The sequence below is a fragment of the Desmodus rotundus genome, chromosome 5, assembly GCF_022682495.2.
Source record: "Desmodus rotundus isolate HL8 chromosome 5, HLdesRot8A.1, whole genome shotgun sequence".
NCBI lineage: Eukaryota > Metazoa > Chordata > Mammalia > Chiroptera > Phyllostomidae > Desmodus > Desmodus rotundus.
In genome coordinates, this window is record NC_071391.1 from 143,079,521 (window position 1) to 143,106,105 (window position 26,585).

The following is a 26,585-nucleotide window of genomic DNA, read 5'->3' on the forward strand; positions in this document are numbered from 1 at the left end:
CACAGTGTTACTATTACGTAATGGTTACCGGTCAGGCATAAAGGTTGTGTGCTTTTTGGGGGCAGTAAAAAGTAAAAAAGTTGATACAGTTTTTGATAATGTATATTTGTATGGACTGATAAACACCATCTAGTGTAAACAAAAAATGTGCTGAAATAGAGCAGTATTGAGTAAGAAATAGTTCCAAAAAGCAGGACCTGCGACGTCTTCTGTGTTTTCAGGTCACTTCAGAACTTCTGCATCCTTGGAACATGTCACGGCAACACACTCACGGCACGTCTCATCCTCTGGTTTGTCTGTCTCGTTGTGTATACACCAGTAGAGAGCGATGGTCTCCATGTTATTCATACAGCTCTTCATAGCTTTGGTTCAGAAAAATGAATGTGATCAAATGATCCACCTCAGGATTAGCTCTCAAGATTTTGGTGGAATTAATAGATGGAACTGCTAATTTAACTACACATGGCTTATATATAAATCCTTTTGGGAAATCTTAATAATTGTTGTATGTACTAGCTTTGAAGTAACAGTATGTATTTGCTAGTGCTGCCATAACAAAATACCACAGACTGTGTGGCTTAAGAAACAGCAATTTGTTTTCTATAAGCCCCAAGATCTGAGTGGCAGCAGGGTTGGCTTCTGCTCGGGCCTCTCTCCTTGCCTTGCAAATGGCTACCTTCTTGCTGTGTCCTCACTTGGCTGGTTCCCTGTGCTTCTCTCTGGTGTGTCTTCTTCTTCTTATAAGGACACTGCAAGGACTTACTTCTTGTAAGTCCTACAGTATTAGAGCCCCAATCTTATGATTTCGTTTAACACTAATTACCTCCTTAAAGGCCCTATCTCCAAATACAGTCACATTGGGTGTTAGGGCTTCAGCGTAAGAATTTTGGCTGGCACAATTCAATCTATAACACAGGGTGATTGGAAAGAACTCAAGGTTTGTATTTAAAAGGTACAAGTTCTCTCAGCTTTGTGATGTTGGAGCAAATTATGTCATTTCTCTAAGCATCTCTTTTCTCACCTATAAAAATGCCAGTTTATGTCAACTTGCTTAGGAAAAATTCTAGTTATCAGTATATTTGACCCAAATTTCAAATTGATTTTTATAAAACTTTCTACTGACAGGAAGGTAACAGAAAATGAGCATCACTTCTCAGGAAGCCAATGAAGTAAAGGATGTCATTAGAACTTGAGAATTTAAACCCGAGGTTGCTGATTGGCATAGCCCATGGACTAGAAACAGCTTGCAAAGTGGTTGTTGGCTTGCATAGTGCTTAACATTTTAAAACTTAATTGCCAACTTTTAAAACTCAATTGAATTCACATAAAAATCTGTATTTCTGACTTGGACGCTTTCTAAGCGTGGTGGGTCATAGACTTGCCCTGATAGCAATGTTGTCACAGGGATCCGGTTTTCCCACCAAGGCACAACTCTTGTTGTGTCTGCACATTGGCAATTGCCATTGTTATCACATTTATGCTGCTGTTGAGGGAAGTATATTATTATTTATACTCAGTCTTGATTACAAGATGAATGAAAGATAGACTGACAGGACCACATGTTTGAAAAAAGCTATGAAACATGAATAATAGTGTGTCTATTGCAGAGAATGCCATTTAAAATGCTGGCCTACCTCACTTATTCCCAGTGCCCACTGGCCCCTTGTAGGCTTTGAATTTTTCAATTCTATTCTTAATGAAAGCCGATGCATTAAAGCTAATATATACAATCAGATGAAAAGTGTTAATAGATACCCACATGTATCAAGTGGCAATAAAGACAATTTAGAAAGTTGAATGAAAACATTATGGCATGCTCGAGACATTCTGTTTTGGGTTTCTTATTCCCATTCTTTGATTTTTAGGCCTAGTCATTGGCAAAAATATATTATGACTCATATTGATTTAAAATCTTATTAATTTTTCATTACAACGATATTAAAAAAGTCTTGTCCCTTTAAAATTACTCGTCTCAGTTACAGACATCTACCTGCCTTTTCAGATCTTACAGAATTTCTCCTTTATACACTCATTGCTTATTCAGCCACCACCTTGACTCTGTGCTAAGTTGCTAATAACACCAAGTAAGGAATGTATTCCTTTCTTCTCCATGTCTAAAATATCTAATTCTACTTTTCACAAGAGTAGTTTATTCTTACCTCTTCTGTGTTACCTTCTTTTTAAAAAATTATTTTTCTTTTGAAGTTTTAGGTCTTCAAAAAACTAGAGTGTTCTGGCGAAGATGGAGGTGTAGGTAGATACACTGTGCCTCCTCACACAACCAAAAGAAGGACAACAACAAATTCAAAACCAAAAAATAAACATAACTGCCCAAAAATCGAACTGTATGGAAGTCTGACAACCACAGGGTTAAAGAAGAAACATTTAGGCTGTGCAACAAGGCAGTGACATAGGTTGCCTTGCCCTACCAAATAACTAAGGCTCTGCCCCTTACTACATAACAGGTGCGTCTAGACAAAGAACGTGGCCCAAATGAAGGAACAGATCAAAGCTCTAAAAATAGAACTATGCAATGAAGAGAGAACCAACCTACCAGATGCAGAGTTCAAAACACTGGTAATCAGGATGCTCACAGAAGTGGTGGAGTATGGTTGAAAAATAGAGGAAAAAGTGAAGGCCACATAAAGTGAAATAAAGCAAAATATACAGGGAACCAACAGTGAAGAAAAGGAAACCAGGACTCAAATCAAAGATTTGGAGCAGAAGGAAGAAATAAACATTCAACCAGAACAGAATGAAGAAACAAGAATTCAAAAAAAAAAAAATGATGAGAGGCTTAGGAACCTCCACCCAACTTCAAATATTCTAACATCTGAATCATAGGGTGCCAGAAAGAGAAGAGGAAGAGCAAGGAATTGGCAACTTATTTGAAAAAATAATGGAGAATTTCCCCAATCTGGCAAAGGAAAAACACTTTCAGGAAGTCCAGGAAGCTCAGAGAGTCCCAAAGAAGTTGGACCCAAGAAGCACACACCAAAGCACTTCATAATAAATTATCCAAGATTAAAGATAAGGAGAGAATCTTAAAAGCAGTAAGAGAAAACCAGAGGATTACTTACGAAGGAGCGCCCGTAACACTATCAGCTGAAAGGAACCCTGAAGACAAGAAGGGCCTGGCAAGAAGTATTCAAAGTCATGAAAGACAAGGACCTACATCCAAGATTATCCAGCAAAGCTTTCATTTAGAATGGAAGGGAAGGTAAAGTGCTCCCCAGATAAAGTCAAGTTAAAGGAGTTCATCATCACCAAGCCCTTATTATATGAAATGTTAAAGGGAGTTATCTAAGAAGAAGAAGATAAAAAATATGAACAGTAAAATGACAAAAAACTCAGAACTATCAACAATGGAATCTAAGAAAACAAAAACAAACTAAGCAAACAACTAGAACAGGAACAGAATCACAGAAATAGGTATCACATGGAGGGTTATCAGCAGGGAGGGGGAGGGGGAGAATGGGGGAAAAGGTACAGGGAATAAGAAGCATAATAGGTAGGCACAAAATAGGGGGAGGTTAAGAATTATATAGGAAATGGAGGTGCCAAAGAACTTATATGTACGACCCATGGATGTGAACTAAGGGTGGGGGGGATGCTGGTGGGAGGAGGGGTGCAGGGCAGAGGGGAATAAAGGGGAGAAAAAATGGGACAACTGTAATATCAGTAAAATATGTATTTTTTAAAAGTAGTAGTAAAATGATCCTCATATACCCTTTACTTAACGGTGCTTCACTTGATAAAATTTAACGTACTGTCTCAAATATATGATATTGAAAGAATCAAAATATACATATATCTACTTACCTCACACAAAGCTAAGCCATTTGAAATTGTCATATTTCATTCATAATATTTGAACTCTCAGTACAGCAATCCACAGTTCCCTAAGAATGACATAGTCTTTTATAACCACAATACAGTTACCACACATGAAATTTACCATTGATACGGTAACTGCCGCTTAATATACAACCCATATACTAATTTCTTCAGTTTTCTCAATAATGTCTCTTATAGCAGACTTTTTTCTTTCATTTTTCCTGAAGCCATATCCAGGCAAATATCACACATTGTGTTTAATTTTTATGTCTGTTTATTCTCCTTTAATGCCTATATAGGTACATTTGATACATCCTCATGATCAGGTTAAGTTTAAGTAGTGTTGGCAGGATATTACGAAAGTAATATTATGTTCTTTTAATTGCATCATATCAAGAGGTACACAATTGGTTGAAGTGGTATCTATGGGAAAGGTACCTTTCCCTTTTTGTAGTTAATAAGGGATCTGTGGAGTGATTCTTTTAGACTAAGTGACTACTGTGTTCCTTACCAGTTCTTTACCCATTGGTTTTAGAATTCACTGAAGATTCTTTGCTGAACCATGTGTCAGTGTGGTGATTATGAAGTAGTGATTTTTTTTATTTCTATCATTTCTTTGAGAATGGTTATTTGCATTCTGCTATAAAAAAGAACTTTTCTCCCTTTCCTTTTTTTAGTATTAGTCTTGGCATGTGGATTCTTATTTTATATACAATGGGTTATATTCCACTCTTGGCTGTCATTTTGATTGTTGGTCTGTCATTTTGATTCTCCGATTGTTCCCAATGTGGCCAGTGTAAATCTCAACCATTATCCATTGACATGTCTCCATCAATTTTTAAAATTACATTTATCGAGGTGACATTAGTTAATAAAATTATACAGGTTTCAAGTGTACAGTTCTAAAATACATCATCTGTATATTGCATTGTGTGTTCACCACCCAAAGTCAAGTCTCCTTTTGCCACCATGTATTTGGTCTCCTTTGCCCTCTTCTACTCCCCCACACCCCTTCCCTCTGGTAACCACTGTACTGTTGTCTGTGTCTGAGTTTTTGTTCATTTGTTGCTTTCATTTTTATGTCCCACGTATGAATGAAATAATTTGATTCTTCACTTTTTTCTGTCTGACTTATTTTGCTCAGCATGATATTCTCAAGATCCATCTGTGTTGTGGTGAATGGCAATATTTCTTCTTTTCTTATGGCTGACTAGTATTCCATTGTGTATATGTACCACAGTTCTTTATCCAGTCATCTGCTGAGGGGCGCATTGATTGTTTTCATGTCTTGGCCACTGTGGATAACGCTGCAGTGAACATAGGGGTGCATATATCTTTGTGAATAAATGTTTTCAAATTTTTCAGACAGATACCTAAGAAAAGGGCTTTCTGGGTCATACAGTAACTCTATTCTTAATTTTTTGAGAAATCTCCATACTGTTTTCCACAGTGTCTGTACCAGTGTACATTCCCATAAGCAGTGAATGAGGGTTCTTTTTCCTCCACAACTTGTCCAATACTTGATATTACCTGTCTTGTTGATAATAGCCATTCTTACAGGTGTGAGGTGGCATCTCATTGTAGTTTTGATTCTATTTTTAGAATCAAATGGTATAAAATAGTTTATACCATTTCCTATATCTTCCCCCTACAGCAATGATGAGACGCCTATTTCCTGACAACTTCTTCAATGTTTTGTTAAGCTTCGAATTTGGGCCAGTTGCATAGGTGAAAAATGGTATCATTGTATAGTTTTAATTTGCATTTCTATTACTATGAGTGAAATGTAGTATCTTAATAAGTTTGAGGGCTATTTGTATTATCTCTTTTCTTCAGTAAATTTTCTGCTCATGTATTTTGGCCCCGTTTTTCTAATGATGTTATTTTTTCCCTTCAACTTTAATGAGTTCTTTATATATAATATTATAACATTATTTTCTATTATTTTGATTAATTTTTCCTCCTCTCAGAACTTCTATACTTAATACCATATTTAGTTCTCATTGCCTTTTTTGCCTAACAGTTTACAATCGCTTAGTATATAGTAGGACCATTGTTAAATACAGAGAAGTCAGACTTTTATTTCCCTAGTGTTTAGCTTTAAGCACAGAATTCTTGAGGGACTCTCTTTTGATTTTGGCCACAAAGGTTTTTGCAGTGTCTCAGTAAAGAGAAATGGTGATTTTTCCTTATTTTCTTCTGCTTAGTGCAAACACTTGGTAATAATCTCTTTGGGGATTTCTCAAGAAGAATCCTAATGATTTGTGAGGCCCTTCACAGCAAAATCTGGAACTTTCAGGCTAGGGCTCTCTCTGGTCAGGGTATTCTTATATGTTCAAAAGCTCAGAAAATTCTTTATAGTTTTGCTAATTCTAGTCACTCAGAACCCTGGGCCTTCTGATTTGCTGATGTGTTGGTGTTCAGTCTAGCTCTATGAAGGGTAATTCCGAATGAATTCTACCCTTCTTTTCTCTGAAGTTTTGGAAGCAAAGTAGGACAGCAAAGTGAAGTGGTGGAAAAGTTTGCCAGGTATTTCCTGGCTTCCATACATAATATGAGCGTCAAAATTGATCCTCTGAATGTAAAGGCAGGGTCTCTTAGCTAATCATTGGTTGTTTTCTCCTTTCAGAAAGCTGCATGGTACATTTTAATGATCTGAGATCCAACTAATGCTCAGAAATGGCACCAAGCCCCTGCATTCATTTACTAATACCTAGAAGCTGTTTTGTGTAGAGTGGTAGTCAAACATATTTTCAAGAAGGAGAATGACTCAAGTAATTAGTGAGAAACATTTAAATTCCTTGCAAACTTCTGCCATACTCTTTCCGGATGATCCACCTACTTTGAAGATTTCATAAGAGAAAAATAAATGGCCTGTGTTTGTGTCTATCTCCTGGGACAGCTGTGCTAACAACAGGGCCAGAGCGCAATAATGTATTTCTGTTTTCGTGCACCATCTTTATCAGCAGTGTAGTTAAATTCCTCAGTACCTTTGCTTCTACTCTCAAGTGGAGGGAGGCAAGCAATCTTCTCTTGTACTCTATTCTTCTTTCCTAATGGTATACTTACCCAGTAATAAAGCAGGTATGTTTATCAGGTTGTTACCTGCAATTACTTTCTTTTTCCTACCTCCATTCATTAGTGAGTATTTGAAGGTAGTAGAGGTAGTTACCAACTCCCATCTTTTTTTAGGGGGCAGGGAATATTACAGAAATATTAAATGAATATATCTGTTAACATCTGAATGCCATTATATATTTTAAAATTAAAATCTTTTTCTTCTTTAATAAATTAAATCATTTTCTTTATTCTAAATGAGAGGAACTTACCCATTAACCTTTGTATTTTCAGAGACTTTGACCTGAACTAAGATATATTAGAGAAGAAGAAAAACATCATAAAAGTCAGATCCTGATGTTTTGCAAGAATTTTTATAATTAAAAATGTTCATGTTCCTTTTCTTTCCGACCATCTAATATTCCCATTTCTACTTGGAATTTTTATATTTTCCTCAAAATATATTGCCTGCAGAGGCTTATAAGACTGTTTTCCCACATGCCTTTCATTAATCCTATTTATAAATTTACTTTCTTACTTTACCTTCAGACTCTTTTCGTCATCTGTATAGTGGCATCATTTGGTAGCTGGTGTATCGATACAGTGTCTTTAGCAACAGGTGTTCTGCAGACAATAATGAAGAAGTATTGCTTTGATGGAAGTTGTTAATATTTGTCATATAAATGTAAAAGTCATGTTGAAACAGACAGATTAGCCGTCTACCCTGATACCTGGTGATACATGATCTCTAATGGTGATGTGATTATGTGATTGTAGAACGTAGTAGTTACCTCCCTTCTATCTACCTCTGAGTGTTATAATCCAGACACTCCTGAATTCTTTTACTAGAATATTATTTTAACATCCTAACTTACATATTAGAAGATGCTTTCAGAGATATATTTCTTAGTTACAGGATCTAAAATCTTACTTACTGTTTGTTTTTCTGAAAATAAAGAGGTTTGAGCTGACAGAAGGGGCTCATGCTCTCCATGCAGAAACTATATAGGGAATTAGGCGGCTGCTGTCCTTGGTGATGAAATTATTTCATGTGAATTCATAAGGAAAAGAGCTAGTTAAAAAATACAGAATAATCTCAAATGTACTATTTGTGGCTACAGTTGGTATCTTCGTAGATCTATTTGAACTAGAAAAATGCAGACTCTAGTATCTTAATGTCTCGAGTTCCTGACTGCCAGGCAGAGGAAATGTTTAACTATTTTAATCATGTTTCTGTATCTCAGAAAGAAAGCCCTTATGAGAGGAAATGACAACGTCCTACCACAAAGTTATCTCTTATCAGTTATAGTCTCAGTCAATAATGATTTGTCAAACTTGGACATGTGTAAAATGCAAGAGCTGTGTTATTTACTTTGGAAAGGAAAAATTAGATGAAGCTGATAAGGACAGAGTCATGGCTTTTGTTAGGAGACAGAAACCATTAGAGACAGTCATTGTTAGCTTAGGAAAGTGTCCTTGGACCCCTCCCTCTGCCCCAGCTGAAACCTAAGCCTGCTCGAATCCTTCTTGCAACTGGAGGGAAGGGAGGGGCAAAGGAGGGGAAGAAGAATGGAGACAGTTTTGACAGAGATTTAGCATTTTAAGTGGAGAGCAAAAGGTGGACTTTCAAACAGACCTCTGTGAGTCAGAAAAACTGCCTTTTGTTCTCTTCCCCACCCCATTTATTTAGAGTTTTGAAAAGTTCATTTCTTATCCTTCCGAATATGTAGCATTCCTTCACGTACAGTGTAGGTTGCTGTCTTGCTTTTGCCTTTCCCTCGATGTGATTCTTTTTCATTAGTGAAAATAGAGAAGACACATCTAGCTCAAAGCACCATGAGTCAGTGCATGCTTTACATGCCTTTCTCCTCACAGCACCCTTCTTGCTTCCTCACAGTTTTCCTGGTGCTCCTCACAGAAGGGAGCACAGAGGAAAGATGAGTTCTAAATAGCAGACTATTTTGAGGAGGGAGGTAAAGTTTGTAAACTGAAGCCCCATTTTGCTCCATCTTTTCTTGTCAAATTTTTGTGTACTGCTTTCAAAGCAGGCAGTTGTGTGCTTAGGTGGACTTCACTGGACTATGATTTCAGAGCTAAGAAACAGCAAAGCTAGTATTTCCAGGTCAGGGCACTTTAAACAGTTTGAAGTTGAGTATGATGACGTCAAGACAGCCTCACAGAGAATAGGTTTGTTTGTAAAAATTTGGTGGAGATGACAGGAAAGACCTTTGTCTCCTGTGTATGTGTGTATTTTAGTTGGCCCAGATAAACCGGTCTCATTAGTCCATTAGTAAGGGGCCCTATTAGCTTATTCAGCGCAGATTTATAGAGAAACTGCCCCCTAATGTGGATGTTTATTCTGTAAGGGTGGGTCCACACTGAAAGGGCCAAGGCTCAGTCTGGAGAATGGCTTGGGGCACTTAGTTTCCTTTTGAATGAAAATGTAACTCTGAGTCAAAGCAAAACAAAATACACTGCATGAAGAACATAAATGCAGAGTTGTGATTAAGTTTTTATTGAAAATTAAGGAAATTTCCTTAACTTTTTGCAGATATACTTATATAATCATTAATTATTATTATTAATCTTTATAATCATTAATTCTAAATAAAAGAAAAAAGTTTCATTTCCTATACAGGTCAGATTTTTTAAATGTTTCTTATCTTTTTTTCATATGCCTGTTTAATTTTTGTGTAGTTTAAATACAAGTATAAATGAAATTTTACTATTTTTCTTCTTTTGAGATTGTGTTTCACTTAGCTGTAGTTTTCACTGGTGGGCTCTGGTTTTCTGGAAAGACAGAACAAATTTCCTTCTTTAAATCTCCACTTTGCAGTCAAAGAGGTGAGACTGTAAAGATGTTTTAATGTTGCTGTTATTTCAAATAAGCGTGCCTAAATGATCATGTTTTGCTTCATTTTGAACCAGTTACACACGTTGCCTTAAAAATGTTATTAAGATAAAAATGAGTGTCCATTTATACTCTTTTTTATTAAAGATTTTAATTATTTATTTTGAGAGGGGGGAAGGGAAGGAGAAAGATAGGGAGAGAAACATCAATTTGTCACTGCCTCTTGCATGCCCCTTACTGGGGACCTGGCCCGCAACCCAGGCATGTGCCCTGACTGGGAATCTAAGCTGTGACCCTTGGGTTTGCAGGCCGGCACTCAGTCCACTGAGCCACACCAGCCAGGGCCATTTGTACTCTTAAAGTAACAATTTTTATGTGCTTTTTAATATTGTTTTTTTTTAACTACATATGCCCATCTGTCTATAAACTGTTGTCTCAGTAATTTTGCTTGGGATATCGTGTAGGATTTGAGCACCTTACTATCAATCTTTGGATTCACATAAAAGTTTGAGTACTTACATAGTATATAGCACTATGAGATTCTTAAATATAGAAATTTAATCTCTGCTTTTATGGATGCAAGCAAATGAACAAAGTTGTCAGTAAATTTGAACCAATAGAGATGCTTATATTCTGATGAATCATACAGTTACCAGTGTTACAGTAAAAACTTCAGCTAGGTCTTTTTTAAAAATTATTTTTAATGTAATTTTGCCTTTTTGCTTTTTGTTTTGTTCAATGTTTACTTTCGGTGCCTTTTTAAATTCTTACTAAATTCCTATAGGTCAACTGATAGTTTCTTTTTTAGCTGAAGAAATTGAGGCCAAAGTAAATTGTGACTTACTGTGAGGTCACATAACAAGTTGGTTTTACCTGATGTTTTTTGTTTTACTTTCTCTTTTGATGTCTAGGTTTAATCTGTAGGCATTGCTCATATAATAATTTGCTGGTATTACTTGTAGGTTTGGCTTTCCTATTCTTTTTTTTAAAGTGTATTTTATTGACCATGCTATTACAGTTGTCCCAATTTTTTTCTCCCCTTTCTCCCCCACCTCCCTGCATCCCCACCTCCAGCATTCCCCTCCTTAGTTCATGTCCATGGATTGTACAGATAAGTTCTTTGGCTTCTCCATTTCCTATACTATTCTTAACTGTCTATTTTGTGCCTACCTATTATGCTTCTTATTCCCTGTACCTTTTCCCCCTATCCTCTCCCTCCCACTCCCCACTGATACCCCTCCATGTGATCTTCTGTGGTTCTGTTCCTGTTCTAGTTGTTTGCTTAGTTTTTTTAGGTTCAGTTGTTCATAGTTGTGAGTTTGTTGTCATTTTACTGTTCATAGTTTTTATCTTCTTCTTCTTCTTAGATAACTCCCTTTAACATTTCATATAATAAGGGCTTGGTGATGATGAACTCCTTTAACTTGACCTCATCTGGGAAGCACTTTATCTTCTCTTCCATTTTAAATGAAAGCTTTGCTGGATAGGGTAATCTTGGGTGTAGGTCCTTGCCTTTCATGATTTTGAATACTTCTTGCCAGCCCCTTCTTGCCTGTAAGATTTCTGTTGAGAAATCAGCTGATAGCCTTACAGCAATGCTTTTGTAACTGTCTCCTTTTCTGTTTCTGCTTTTAAGATTCTCTCCTTATCTTTAATCTTGGGTACTGGAATTCTGGTGTGCCTTGGTGTGTGTTTCCTTGGTTCCAACTTCTTTGGGACTCTGAGCTTCCTGGACTTCCTGGAAGTCTATTTCCTTCGCCAGATTGGGGAAGTTTTCCTTTATTACGTTTTTAAATAAGTTTTCAATTTCTTGCTCTTGTTCTTCTCCTTCTGGCACCCCTAAGATTTGGATGTTGGAACATTTAAAGTTTCCCTGGAGGTTACTAAGCCTCTCCTCATTTTTTTGAATTCTTGTTTCTTCATTCTGTTTCAGTTGAATATTTATTTCTTCCTTCTGTTCCATATCTTTGATTTGAGTCCTGGTTTCCTTCCCTTCACTGTTGGCTCCCTGAATATTTTGTTTTATTTCACTTTGGGTATCCTTCATTTGTTCCTTCATTTTGCAACTGAGTTCAATCAAATCTGTGAGCCTCCTGATTGCCAGTGTTTTGAACTCTGCATCAGATAGGTTGGATATCTCCCCTTCGCTTAAGTCCTATTTTTGAAGTTTTGATCTGTGCTTTCATTTGGACAATAATTCTTTGTCTTTGAGCACCTGTTACATTTTAAGGGGCAGTGTCTTAGGTATTTACCTGGGCTGGGCAACCCTTTGTGTGGGGGAGTGGTCAGAGAGGGAACAGTTCGGCTTGCTGGGCTCTCCTTTCTGTCACTTCCCTCTCTTCCCACAAGAGGATTGTGCCCTTTCTGGTGCTGATTTGCAGGTGGATGGGTTCGTGTACGTTTTAGGACCCTGTGGGCCTCTCCATTGGACTCTCATATGAGACTGGAAGTTTCCCCCACTGCTGCAACCCCGACCCCCACATTTTGACAAGCAGGGGTTTTTAGTCTTTAGTTCCGTGCTGAAACTCTGGGTTTTGCGTTCTGTCTCGCTCCCACTTTGTTTTTCCCAGCTTATGTGTGAATGAACTTGGGATCACCTGTGCAATCCGCTGCCTTGTGTTGCTGTGGTCCTCTCCACCCTACCTGCCCTGCTGCCCCTCTCTGCCCCTCCCACCGGCCTGGATGAATATTTCTGTAACTCCTTGGTTGTCGGACTTCCCATGCAATTTGATTTTCTGGCAGTTCTGGTTGTTCTTTGTTTTGAAATTGGTTGTTATCCTTCTTTTGCTTGTGTGAGGCAGCAACGTGTTTCTGCCTACACCTCCGCCGTGGCCGGAACTCTCTTCCTTTCCCATTCTTTATCTTAGTTTTTACATGATCTCCCGTCTTTTCCTAGCATATTTCTGTATTTTGATTGTATTCTGACTTAAATGGTCATGAATTTTTCTGCCCCTCAGAAGTTGGCTGCAGGTGATTTAATTCATCCTCTGTGGCAAGTTTTGTTTTGACCACTAAAATGTAGTATTTTTAGGCGGACTGTCATGAATCTAAGAATGCAAAGCCAAATTTTCAAAGGTACATCCTCACCTTCTCTTCCCTTTGCGGGACCAGTGACATCTGTTACTCTTCTCTGTTACCTATCCTTCAGTTCTGTGTTCCCAGCCTCGATGATATCTTCACTGTTTATTAACCACGTGGCCAAAATGCTAAAACTAGGCTTCTGGGAGCATGGTTTGTTTGATTTCTGTTTCTCTCTCAGAAGCTAGAGGTGGTCTTTTTTTTTTTTTTTTTAAACATTCGAGTAGTAAAAATGAATGCAGTTGCTGTTGATAGCTTTGAATATTTTGTGACAATCTTGATTGTTTTGCAGGTACCTGGGGCGCAAGATTTGGTGGATTTCTCTCCTGTTTATCGATGTCTACACATATATTCTGTCCTGGTGAGTTTTTTAGATGGCTCTGCCTAGTAGAGATATATATTGAATTCAAACTCTGCCTTCTCATTTTTGATAAATTTTCTGTTTATTATTAAGAGTAAGGAAAGAACAACTTATTTCAGGAGTATTATTAAAACATCTTTTATTCTTGCATCTTTTATGTTTGCTATGTAATATGTTATAACTGGTAACATTAATTTCTATCAGTCAACATATTATTGTATTATACCTAAAAATACTTGTACATTCAGATTTCAGTTCTGAATTTAATAATGCAGTTATTTAAATAACAATAGCCAATCTTTACATATTAAAATGATATTTGTAAAAGCAGTGTTTTATTCCTGATTACAGTTATTCTTTTTGTCATACAAAGCATATGGAAAGAGGAACCGCTTTGGCGGAAATTTTCTGGGTATTAATGGTATTCTAATAAATGAACTCGAACTCATCTCCATCTTGGTAGTACACCTACATGCAGACACACAGATACATACAAAGTCAGTCAAAAAACCCCCTAAACATTGTAGCATCATTAAAGACAAATTGGAGAGAGAAGCCCACTATGATTATTTTTAATAGCAAAGTTCAGTGAAGCCTCTACCAAGTTGTTATTAATATAATGCTAAGCAAAGTAAGTCTGAGTGTATCTTATTATCCAGTCTGTTATCCATTTGCTTCCTTCATATATTTAACATGGTGTCACTTGGTCATGACCCCAGACAGTTGGGACTAGTCTTTGGCGCCATGGCCTGCAGTATGTGTGGTGCTCTCCATTAATTTGAGAAAAGACCTGGCAGTCCTGAGCTCTCTTCTCCTTCCTTTCAATTTCCCTTCATCTCCAGTTCCCTCCTCCGCTCGCCTATTCTCCCTCCCCACTCTTTTTTCGATCTCTCATTCCTTGTTATATATATAAAGATGAAGCAGAATATAATTGAGTTGTATCAAGACATTTAAAGTAAGTAGACAACTTTTTTCAACTTAATGTACAGAGAATTAAAGAAATCATATATATCTTAATTTGTGGCACACTATTATTTCACACAAGGCTGTCATTTATATTTTATTTTATCATTTTTTTCCCATTCATCTCCTACCCACGAGCCCACTTGCCTTCCATCCCCAATTAACTCTAATATGTTTAATGTATGATCATGGTTGTGCTTGTGTCCTTGAAAAATAGTGATTTTTGTATATAAAGGTATTTTCAGTTTACCCAGATGGTGTTTCTTATGGATCTAGTTCTATTTCTTGTATTTATTGAGTTCAGCACTATTTCCAATGTCTATCTTTGTTATCATCTCTATATCTAACTCATTGCCTTGCACTTCTGCATGATAGGTAACTGATGGTTTGTTTTTGCTGTGCTTTAATTATCTGTTACGTTGATGATTAACACTTAAGTTGCCTCTAATATTTCTTCTGTAACAAATATGATACCTTCATGGACTTCCGTGTAAGTTTCTACAGTTTCCATGCCTAGGAGTAGAATTTCTGGGTATAAGGTATATGTATAATATTTAATTTCACTATCTCTTAATTTTTGTTTATCTGATGGATATTGAATGATAGCTTTTTGTTATAACTTACATTTCTCTGATTACTAGTAACATTGTGCTTCTTTTTATAGACTTACTAATCATTTAAGATTTGTCTTCTCTAAACTACCCAATCTTTAATCTTTTTCAATTTTGTATTGGATTTCTTTTTTTTTTCTTCAGTAAAACACCAAGATAATTACAAAATTTCCCTCTGAAATGGCTAGCCTGTTATATGTAGAAAAGGTGAAAAGATTTTTTTTTTGTTTAGCTTGTTTCACAGTTATACTTTTTTAACAATTAAATTAGGGTGACATTGGTTAATAAGATTATCTAGGGTTCAAGTGTACAATTCTATGGTATATCACCTGTATATTGCATTGTATGCCCACTACTCAAAGTCATATCTTCTTCGGTCACCAAATGTTTGACCCCCTTTAACCTTTACTAACTTCGTCCCCCCTTCTCTTTGGTAACTACCATATGGTTATGTGTCTGTGAGGTTTTGTTTTTCTTGTTTGTTCATTTGTTGCTATCAGTTTTATACCCCGTGTATGAGTGAGATCATATGGTTCTTAACTTTTTCTGTTTGACTTATTTTGCTTAGCATGATGTTCTCAAGATTTCTTGTTTTAGTTTTAATTTTTTATTTTTTACTGACAACAGAAATTTCAGAAAGTTCTTGTATATGGTAGATATTGACGGTTTAGGATGTTGTAAATGTTTTTTATTACAGTTTGTCACCATACACTAAACTGTGTCTGTTATTGGAAACAGAAATTATTGATTTTGATATAAACAAGTCCATTAATTTTAACCTTATATGTAGTTTGTATTGTTGTCTTTATTAAAAAAATCCTTCTCTATTCTAATGTCATAGGCATTCCCTTCCATTATCTTTTACATTTTACTATTTACATTTTGATCTATCTTGGGTTCTTTATTGTATATAGTATGCACTATAGTTCCAACTTAATTTTTTTCTATATGATGAATTCAGTTTTACCAACCCCATCTACTATATAATTTGTACATCACCAGTGATTCCTGGTAGTACCTCTGGCATACACTAAATGTCCATATTTACATGAATCTGTTTCTCAGCTCTATATTTGGTTTTGTAATATGTCTACATAAGTGATTAAAGAAGTGCCTTCTCACTTCTCCTCTTTTATTTTTATTTTTTGTTTTTTAAAGATTTTACTTATTTGTAGAGAGAGGGGAAGGGAGGGAGAAAGAGAGGAAGAGAAACATCAGTGTTTGGTTGTGTCTCGTGTGCCCATGCCAGGGACCTGGCTCGCAACCCAGGCATGTGCCCTGACTAGAAATCGAACTGGTGACCCCTTGGTTCCCAGGCCAGTGCTCAATCCACTGAGCCACACCAGCCAGGGCTCACTTCTCCTCTTTTAATTTGTTTTCACTATTGTAGACCTTTATTTTTCAATATATATTTTAGAATCAGTCTGAATTCATAAAAATTTCCTTCTAGAATTTTGATTTGAGTTGATTGAAATTATAGATAAATTTTGGGAAGAATTGATACTTTGATAATGCTGAGTCATCTCATTCACGAAAGAAGATCTACTTTAAATTATTTAATAGATCTTTTTTCTATGTTAATAGTTTTGGGCATTCTTCATTAGGTTAGTAGCAAAAAGACAGTTTTGTTGCTGTTTTGTGCTTTATTTTCTAATTAGTTGTTGCTGATATTGAGGAACACTATTGATTTTTGTGTGTTAACATCACATCTGGCAACTTGGCTCAACTCTTATGACAGTTTGTCTTCTGGTTTATGATAGCCTTCTGTATAGTTGATCATAATGTCTATAGATATCAATTTTGTTTCTTTTTTTCTCTCCATATACCTCATTGTTCTTTTTATTGCCTTATTATGTTGACCAGGATCATCATTACTTGGTTGTTTAGTAAGGCGATAGTAGGCATTCTTGTGTGGTTTCTAATCTCAAAGAGAGTATCTTTAGTTTCTCCTGTAACTGATGTTTACAGTAGGTTTTTGGTAAATATTCATCCAGTTCCTAAAATCCCAAATTTTTAAAAATAAAAACATAAATAAGGTTGAATTTTATGGAATGTTTTCCAAATATATGATATAATTCTGTGTTTTTTATCCCTTAATTTGTGAATATGAATTTCATTAATAGGTGTTTCTGATGTTAAACACCTTGCATTCTTTTGATAAATCTAACTTTATGGGGATGTATTATAACTTTTTTTTTTAACATCCTATAGAATTTAAGTCTTATTTGTTAATTAATTCATATATTTATTTTTACACTTTTTTTGTATTGGTATCTATGGTCATAAGTAACACAGGCCTATAATTTTCTTTTTTCTTTTTATTTTTGATATTGCCCTTATATGGCTTATAAGTTAGTGTATGTCAGCCTCCTTAAAATGGTTGAACATTCTTCCCTTTTCTTTATTTTATGAAATTCTTTGTATAAGATAGGAGTTATTTGTTCCTTGGCAGTTGAGTAGAAATGCCGTGCAGTAATACGCATTTTTTCTTTGCCACAGAGCTTTCTCCTTCCTCCCTGCTTCTGTTGACAGGTGGTTGTTTAGTCTCTTCATTAGTATGTGTGGTCATAGGAGTCCACAGTTGCTGTATTTAAGTCAAGTATCTATGGAAAAAACCATATTTACTCATATCAGATTTCAGGTTCATGTTCAGCCTCCTAATTGCAAAATCAAGTGAATTTTTCCTATCAAATAGTGTAAAGTCTGTGAAAAGGAATAGTTTATTTAGTTTAATGTTATATCCTTGGTACAAATGACAGTCTTTGACATATAGTAGGGACTCAGTAAATATTAATTGAATGAATAAATAAGTGGTAACTAAAGAATGCAGTCCATTTGTTTGAACATATATTAACTCTAACCTTATTATTCATTTACTGATTCAATAAACACTGATTTTTTCTTCTGCATGAAATGGATTTGGAGAAGCAAGGATGTGTAAATAAGTCAAGAACTTAATGCTTTAAAAAAGTTATAATCTACCAGGGCAGAAATAATGTTTGAATGACTATAATATGATAGTGCTATATCTCATCACCGTGTGCATGCTAGTTTTTGTAAGATTTAATGATGTAGAAATTATAACAAATTTTCCTCAAGTGAGAACTCTAGTAATTCATAAGTGTACTGAAGTAATTAATTTGCACACTTACTAGCTGTGTGGCGTTAGGCAAGTCACTTAAAACATAGCCTTTTCATATTTGAAATGTGATAATAATTACCTGCTTAGTGCAGTTATAGATACTGTATGAATGGTGTGTAGCTCAGACTGTGGCACATCATTAGCATTTAATGGATGGCAGTTAATCTAGCAGAAGTTACGTATCTCTGATGCTGACTATTAGACACATTGTTAGTACTTTAAAAATTATTTGACAAAGTGTAGACATGTAGATAGAGGTTCTAGTCTTTGCCATCCACATAAAAAGTTCAATTATTTAAAATTTATACATTCTTGCTCTGGCCAGGTGGCTTAGTTGGTTGAGCATCATCCCACAAACCTAAAGGTCACAGGTTCGATTCCTGGTTGGGGCACATGCCTAGTTTGCAGTTCCATCCTCAGTGGGGGCGGGTATGAAAGGCAACCAATCGATGTTTTCTCTTATGTTGATATTTCTTTCCTCTCTCCCTCCTTCCCCATAGTTCCTAAACTATGAAGACTAAACAGGAGGACTTTAAATTACCCATTTTAAAGAAATTCTGCACAGTGGTGTTTTTTAATGTTGAAATGTTTGGTATCCATACATTTTTTGTAACAATTTGATAAAACATTGTTTATATGGCAGAAGCAGGCCTCCTCCCCCATTCATGTTTTCTAGAGAACTCAGCTCTAATTTTTCTTCTGGAATACATAGTTTTCTTTTAGACATTGCTGTTCCAGACCTACAGGGACTTTAATAACTCAAATGTCTTCTTTAGTAAAGTAAGGGCCAGAGCATGTATAACTTCTAGGGTTGACTCTTTTCAAAGCTTTCTGGGGGCTGTAACTTGTCACTTTCCTGTATTTGTTTCCTCATTCTCAATCACTAATTTATATTATGTATGGTGAAGGATAGGTCTTCATAATATTAGTGACAAAGATATTTAAAATGGATTACTTTAATTTAAAGGTTTGTAACAAATATTTTATTTCCTGATCTAATTAGCGTTAACATTAATATTTGAGAAAAGATTTGGGAGTAGAGAAATGAGAACTGAGAGGTAAATACACTTATTTCTCTCACTCCTTCCGATTCCAGTGCCTGCCTCTACCTCACTCTTCATTCTCTCGTCAACCCAGTGACCTGACACTGACCTCAGTCTGTGTCTTACTGGACCTTTCAGCTGCTTTTCTGTCCCAGTATGTTCCCTTCTCTTCTCCCAGCCTTTCCGACAGTTGTTACCTATTCTGGTCCTTGTGGGTGTTGCTTCTTTGTGTCCCTCAGGGTTTCCACTTTTTTCTCTCCTGTCTTTCTTGGATGATATTAGCTACTTTCATGCTTTAATGTGCTAATGACTTTCACACCTATATCTCTACTTCTCAGATAGTTTTCCTTGAGCCTTACATTTATAAATAGTCTACTGAATCGTACGTATTAGGTATTTCATAGGGAGCAGAAACGCTTTATGTTTCAAAATGAACTCATTATCTCCCCCCACCCCAAATTTACAGTGAGCTCAGATAGTAACAGTGCCATCTACCTAGTTACCATGCAAAACCTAAACTCTTCCTTTTTTCTCAATACCATATTCAGATTTCTGAGCTTACAAATGTTACCTTGACCTCAAAATATTTTACTTCATCTCATCCTCCCTATCTTAAAGTGATTGCTCTAGTTCAGATACTTATCAGGATTATTGAGACAGTCTCCCAACCATTCTTTCTATTTTATATCATAAATTGCTAACTCCACTAACTCCTGCCTGTTGTGATGGTAATCTGTCATACAAATCTGACGTGTGAGATCTGTCCAGAAAATGTCCAGCCATTGCTAATATAATGAGAATGGTTTGTGCAACATCGATGTAACCTGGCAGCCAAGGAGAGTGGACTGGAATACGCATGTGTGAACAATGACAACTTCACTGTACTAGTCAGTGGGAGTGGTAGATGCCCTTGAGTGAGCATGTGAACTGTGTGGGCATTGCATTCAAAATGACTGAGCAAGTAAAGCAATGAATCTGCACAAAATGTTGTATTAAACTTGAACATTCCTCTGTGGAAACTATTCAGATGATTCAGAAAGCCTCAGATTTGGGCAACTGGTGATTGGCCATATCTGGAATTGGTTCATCATATCAGTGCACATGCTCACATATCACGTCTCATGCAGAGATTTTTTGTGAAACATCAAATCACCCAGGTGACTCAGCCCCCCTACAGCCCAGATTTGGCACCTGCAACTTCTGGCTTTTCCCAAAACTAAAACCACCTTTGAAAGAGAAGAGATTTCAGACCATCCATGAGTTTCAGGAAAATATGACAGGACAGCTGATGGTGTTTGGGGAAACTGTGTGACGTCCCAAGGTGCCTACTTTGAAGGGGACTGAGGCATCATTGTCCTAGTACCATGTTTCTTGCATCTTCTTCAATAAATGTCTCTATTTTTCATGTTACATGACTGGATACCTTCTGGACAGACCTTGTATGTTATTCTGTAAGTAGTCATCTGTGGAGTAAAGTATAGAAGTATAGAAGATAATATAGCATTTAGTAGTTTAGAAGGTCTTCCGTGTCCTGTCTGCCATATTTCCTGCTGCTACCACCTTGCTTTAACAGTACTGAAATGCTTCTAGTTTTTTGAATATACTATGTACTATGCTATTTCATGCTTCTCATCCATTCTTCATGTTAGTCCTACTGCCTGAATTACTATTCTCATTTCTTGTTATTTTACTGATTCATGTTTATTTCATACTTGTGTCCTCCAGCAAAATTTCTGATATTTCAGGGTGACCTCAGTGGATCCCCAGCCCCTTTGCATTATTGTAGGACCCAGTACATGTTTTTACTAGTGCTTACTATATCATAGTATCTTAAATAGGTACTCTTTTCCCTCAACGGACTATAAGCTTTTTTAGGGCAGGTAGCATGTTTTATTCCTCTTTTTTAGCCCTTGCACTTAGCACTCAGTACTGGTAGTATATAATACTCAATAAATGTTTGTTTTTGGTTTTAAAAGATGACTACCTTCCTTTGACCTGTAAATGAATCCAGCGTTCTAGTCTCAGGCAGTGTTATACAATATCAGGGCTGGGACTGAGACGAGGGAAAACAGCTCTATTGGTGTCCAGCGGAAGGATCATAACAGAAGTAACAAAAAGTTCTAATATTTTGTCATTTACAATAGTGTTTATCTGAACTTTTGGCCTGGAGGATAACAAGGCACACTTTGAATAAACATGGCAATATTTATTATTTTTAGTGAAACCGACCTTCCATTCACCCCCCTTTTATGGCTGTGCTGCTTATAAATTCCCAAAGGATTATTTGAAAAATCCTACTTATATCTGCCAGCCTTATCAGTAGGGCAGGAGTTCACGTATTGTAACAGGAGGTCAGATTTCGGTCATGGTCTTATAGATGGGGCCAAGCACCTGTAAATTCTTCCTTTGGTGACTAAAGTGAAGTACAATATCAAACAGGCAGGGAGACTTTTCTAGGAAGTGCTGAACTTTGACAGGAAGGGCAAACTCTGTCAGCAGGAGGGGAGGGAAGAAAGTGAACAAGGGTCAGATAGTGGTTAATTGAGACTTGGTCCTTGATGTAGTAATGCAATGGGAGGGTTCAGGGCAAAGGTAGATATATTTCATAGGATTATTTTAAACAACTTACACTGTTTATACTGTTAGAGATGGGCAGGTAAGGGACAGGATATAAACATTTTACAGGCATTAAAGATAGTATTTTTTAAGAAGAGAGAAAATGACAAAGCTAAAATGTTTTCTGGAAGGGCAATGATGAATAATCTGAGATTCTTGTATATAATGTAGTAGTAATTTAAAAGATGGGTGGACTGTCTAATGAGGACCAGAAACTAGTCTGCCTGGCAGATTTTCTGACAATTCTGTAAATTCAGTGATGTCTGCCATGTTTATGGGCGCCAAGCCTTGAACCCAGCTCATTTTGGACAAACATTTGTGTGTACTTTTAAGCTCCTCTGTATACTGAGTCTTCTTCAGATGTGCTGCTCACTCACCCTCCTGTTGCTGAAAGGCTACATATATCCCATAGAAGGAGCCTGGGTTTCCTGAACAGACTGCAGCTGCACCCCTAGCATGTGGGGGTCCTTTACGATCTTATCTTCTCGGGCATCTACATCATCTGTGTATTAACAATCTTGAAAAATTGTGGATTAAAAATGGTGGTAAATGAACGCCTTTGATCTCTATATTTTTCTGCATGTGTGTTATACTATAACAAAAAGTTTAAAGATTTCTGGCATCCTGGGTTTAGGGGTAGAAATTAGAGCAATGTGTGATTTTTTTTTTTTTAGTAAACAGCAATCCCTCAGTATTATATGAATCATAATATAAGAACCTCAGTTGTATCTAATTCTCCTTTGATAACTAAAGAAAGCTGTAAACCAGCCAAAGGCATAAGGGAATGCAGAATGTAATAGTGCAGTGAATTCATTATTACAAAGACTCTAGCAAGTACAGTATTATTTTAAGTTCCTTGGGCAAAGGGCCTCTGAGAATTTGGTGAGAGCTTGAACCATTTCCCTAGATAAAATGCACAGAGATGCATGCATGTATAATTTTGCTTAGAGTTTCAGAGGCTTCCCCAACTTCTGAATCTTATCCATCATAGACCTAGAAAGAATCCTTCATCTAACAGGTACTACAAGGTGAGTTAGGTTTCAGGTATCTACTGACTGGAGACCTGTGCCTCGGAATAGCTTACCCCAGTTCCGTTTGACTGTCCCCTTTCATGTCTCCTAAGGACTGCCTACCGTCTTGTCTTTTTCTTAGGCTTAGAAGCCTTGCCAAAATCTAAATTTAAAGGCATATTTCAGAGTGACCTTATTTCTGTGTCATAAATCCTTATTCCCCGAGCAGCCATTATGCATGGCAAGCTGGTGACATGTTTTTCTGTCTGGAATAAGTTAGCCTCGGCACCTAAACTGATAGTTTTGTCCCCTGAAATATTCTACTTAGAAGGATTAGAGCAGAGAGGTTTAGGAATGATTGTGAGAACTATAGTTAGTAATTTATCCCCCCTAATGTAAGTAATTGTATTGAATTTCAGAATATTTTACCTCTTGCTTTTAATAATGTCTCTTTTTACTGGCTATAATGAGGAGAGGTGAACCAGCAGCCGAACTAGAACTACCCCACAGCCTCCTTACAGTCCTTCGTGACCGTTGCTGGAGCAGGGGTCGGAGCGAGGTGGCATGGGCAGAAAACCTCCCAGAACACACTTCTGCCTTCTAATCTGAGAGTTTCTGCTCACATGGTCTGCACTGACAGTGGGAAAACTACAAAATTCATGGTCATGTAAGTACAGATAATCACAAGGAAAGGGTTTAGAGAGTGGAAAAAGGAACAGATATAAGCAGTTCTAAGTGACCTTTTCTGAGGTGTTCAGGGGATTGTTTAATGAGGTTATTTCTTAAAGGACTTTGGTAGCAATTGGCTATTATAGCAAAGCACTTGGGAAATAAATACTTGAAGAGTCTAAGACACTACTGGAGTTTTCATTTAAAGAAAACTGGACAACATTGACGTTCTTAGGGTCAGGCTTAAAGATCTGACTGTATAGTGGTGGTTGCCGGGTTTGTTGTTTACACATTGATTTTATATAACACATTGTTTAGCAGTCTCATAGTGCTTCACTAATCTGACTACATTAAGTAAGTGACTTAATGTTACATATGAAGAAAACATCTCATTTGGTAGAGTCTGGCCTCACTCTGAATCATGCTATGAAAGTGTAGTTTTGTTGGCACCAGAGGTAAGACCTTTAGGATTCTTATTTCTGAACTTCTATCAGAAGGCACTGCTGCTATTTATTTATTTATTTATATTGTCATGCTATTACAGTTGTTCCCCCTTTGTCTCCCTCCCCACAGCATGCCACCTATTCCCACAGTCAGTCCTCACTCCCTCGTTCATGTCCGTGGTCATGCATATATGTTCTTTTTCTAATCCTTTCACCTTCTCTCAAATAGTCCCCATCTCAGAAGGCACTGTTGCTATTTGATAACCAAGTAAATTTAGCAGCAAGAATTAGAGCGCGGTCTTCAAGGAAATCTGAAGGACTGGGTATAGTTTTGATGGCCACATTTTAAAATTATTTTTAATTTTAAAAAATGAGACCCCTTAAAAAATAGTAAGACATTTCTGCTACATCTTGATTGGCAAATGAAAAATATTCATACGTCAACGTCACATAGTTTTTGCCACTGCTTCTCACCGACCGTTTCTCTGGCAGTGAAAGTTAATGAGCAAATAGAGCTCCGACTGGTCTTTTAGTTTTCATTAAAATTGATTGTAGTTTACCATAGCTAGTTTTTTTTTTTTTTTTTAAAGATTTTATTTATTTACTTTTAGACAGAGGGGAAGGGAGGGAGAAAGAAAGGGAGAGAAACAGCAATGTGTGGTTGCCTTTCATGCGCCCCCTACTGGGGACCTGGCCCACAACCCTGGCACGTACTCTGGGAATAGAACCAGTGACCCTTGGGTTCACAGGCTGGTGCTCAGTCCACTGAGCCACACCAGCCAAGGGTAGTTTTGTTTTGTTTTTTAGCTACTCTGATTCTCTTATAAATGTTGAGCCTGTTGACTTGTACTTATTTTATATAACTATAATAAAAATCTATTATTTAAACTCTTTCAATATTTTACAAATACACTTGAGTGAACACTTAAATATTTGATTTGGGCGTAAATACAAGCAGGGTCATTTGCAACTCCTACGGTAGAAATCAAGACAAGTGAGAGTGAGGCCTATGTGCAAAATTCCAGGTGCCTAGAGTTTGTGAATAACGGTTATTTTTTTCTGCTCCAACATCTTCAAAGATGGTGTTACAGAGAGAGGGGGAAACATCACTTCATTTTGCCTGTCACATGAGATTGCAAACTGTGGATTTAGAACTACAGCGTCACCAGGGAGGGGCACATAGCTTAAAGCTCTAGATTACCTTAAAGCTGATTCTGGGGAACACCAGTCTCACCAGTTGATCTGTTTAAAAAAAGCAGGGGGGGGGGAACTCCTGTTTCAAATGTCATTGACACTCTGTACTCTATTGCTGTCTTGGGATTTTTTACAGTTCACATTGGTGTATTCAAGCATATTCTGAGAAGATCTGCCAAAATAACCATGTTAAATTATAACCACACTCAATTTTATTTAAGCCAGCATCTCCTAATACGTACGTACAATGAAAGATGCAAAGATGATCAGGACAGTTTCTGCTTTCAAATAGTTTATAATTTAATGGATCTAGAGAAAAGCTGCTTTGTAAGGGACTCTGAAGAAGCCTGGCTTTTGAAAAAAAAAATCCATCATGTTCATTTACAGTATGAACATTTTCTTTGGGAAATAAGCCTTTCTGAGAACAGCAATTTGAAATGAGTAGGTGGCATTTTCAAATCCTTTGGAATAGCATGTGAAGGAATTCTTATATTTATATACTTGGAATTTATTTTTCAAGAGCTTTATGTGGCTGATATTTCAGTCACTGATATTTAGACACTATTTCTCTTAATCCTTTTTATAACTGATTTTACAAATCTTCATTTTAAATAGACTTCACTTTCCCTTTCAGACTGGTCCTCTGTTTCCCCCGCTATCTAAGACAAGTGCAAGTTGCACCGTGGAGAACCAGCTCATACTGTAAGGACAGAGCTGGAACCTTTCTGGTTTATTTCCAGTGATCTTGAGTACTCCTGAGCAATAGAATGTATGCTACGTATTTTCTTTAGAGAGAGATGTATTATTAATGTGGAAAGCTTTGCCCTGAGGTATTTGGTGACTCCTAGTCCGTCTCTGACAGTTAACAGATTGTTCCATTGCCCTGCGCCCTGCTGCCCTATCTCACTCCCTCCAGATTCACTCACCCCGCGGTGCCTGGCGAGGGGAGATAGGCATAAACACTGCCTAGATCATAGCAAAAAGCTGAGGGTGAGATACTTTGTGCACTGCGTTGATAAGGACACAGGAAAAGCCATTTGTAGCGATAACTTTCCTGTAGTATGGGCTAATGGGCCCTGGTTTGTAGTAGCTGTAATCTCACTTTTTATGATTGTCGTATTGCTCTTTTAACCCGGTGACCTTATTACCCATGGGCATACATATCAACTGACTTTGAACCAAACAAGAGGCAGAAAAAAAAATGAAGAATTTTTTTCCCTAGAAATGTTTACATTTGTTTTTCAAAATGCTTACTTAGGGAATATTGAACTTGTCAATGTGTTTGCTTTTTCTTTTTTTTAAACAATAATATCTCACTTAAACAGCTTTAGACACCCCAATAATATAACTATTTATTATTAAGCTCTGATAAAATGAACAAGAAATAATTCATTTTCCATATGACACCCAGTAATCCTCCTAAACACAATTTAAATTATATCAAAACTGTGCTTGAAACACTTTAGTTTCTCATGGTTCTCAGAACGAAGTAAACTTCTCATGCGTCTTCCATACTCTCTCCTGGTCCGCTCTCTCACCCCCGCTCCCGTGGCTGTGTCTTCCTGCCCGCTCACAGTCCACACTCCAGACGGGCAGCCCCACGTGCTCTCACAACGATGCCCGGCAGGCAGTTTTCTCTCCTGACACAGACTCCATATTTTGTTTCTCCCTTTTAATCTTTCTCTCTGTTACTTATGCCACGTTTCTGCC

General features: G+C 36.9%; 1 protein-coding gene across 7 annotated transcripts in view; it reads left to right on the plus strand.

Annotated features, from left to right (window-relative positions):
- EXOC6B (exocyst complex component 6B) overlaps positions 1-26,585 on the plus strand; it is a 542,713-nt gene that overhangs the window by 205,786 nt on the left and 310,342 nt on the right. For all 7 annotated transcript variants that reach the window (XM_024552690.4, XM_053923770.2, XM_045189356.3 and 4 more), the window contains one exon: positions 13,116-13,184. In XM_024552690.4, the coding sequence (XP_024408458.3) occupies positions 13,116-13,184 (69 nt within the window). The remainder of the gene's footprint in view (positions 1-13,115; positions 13,185-26,585) is intronic.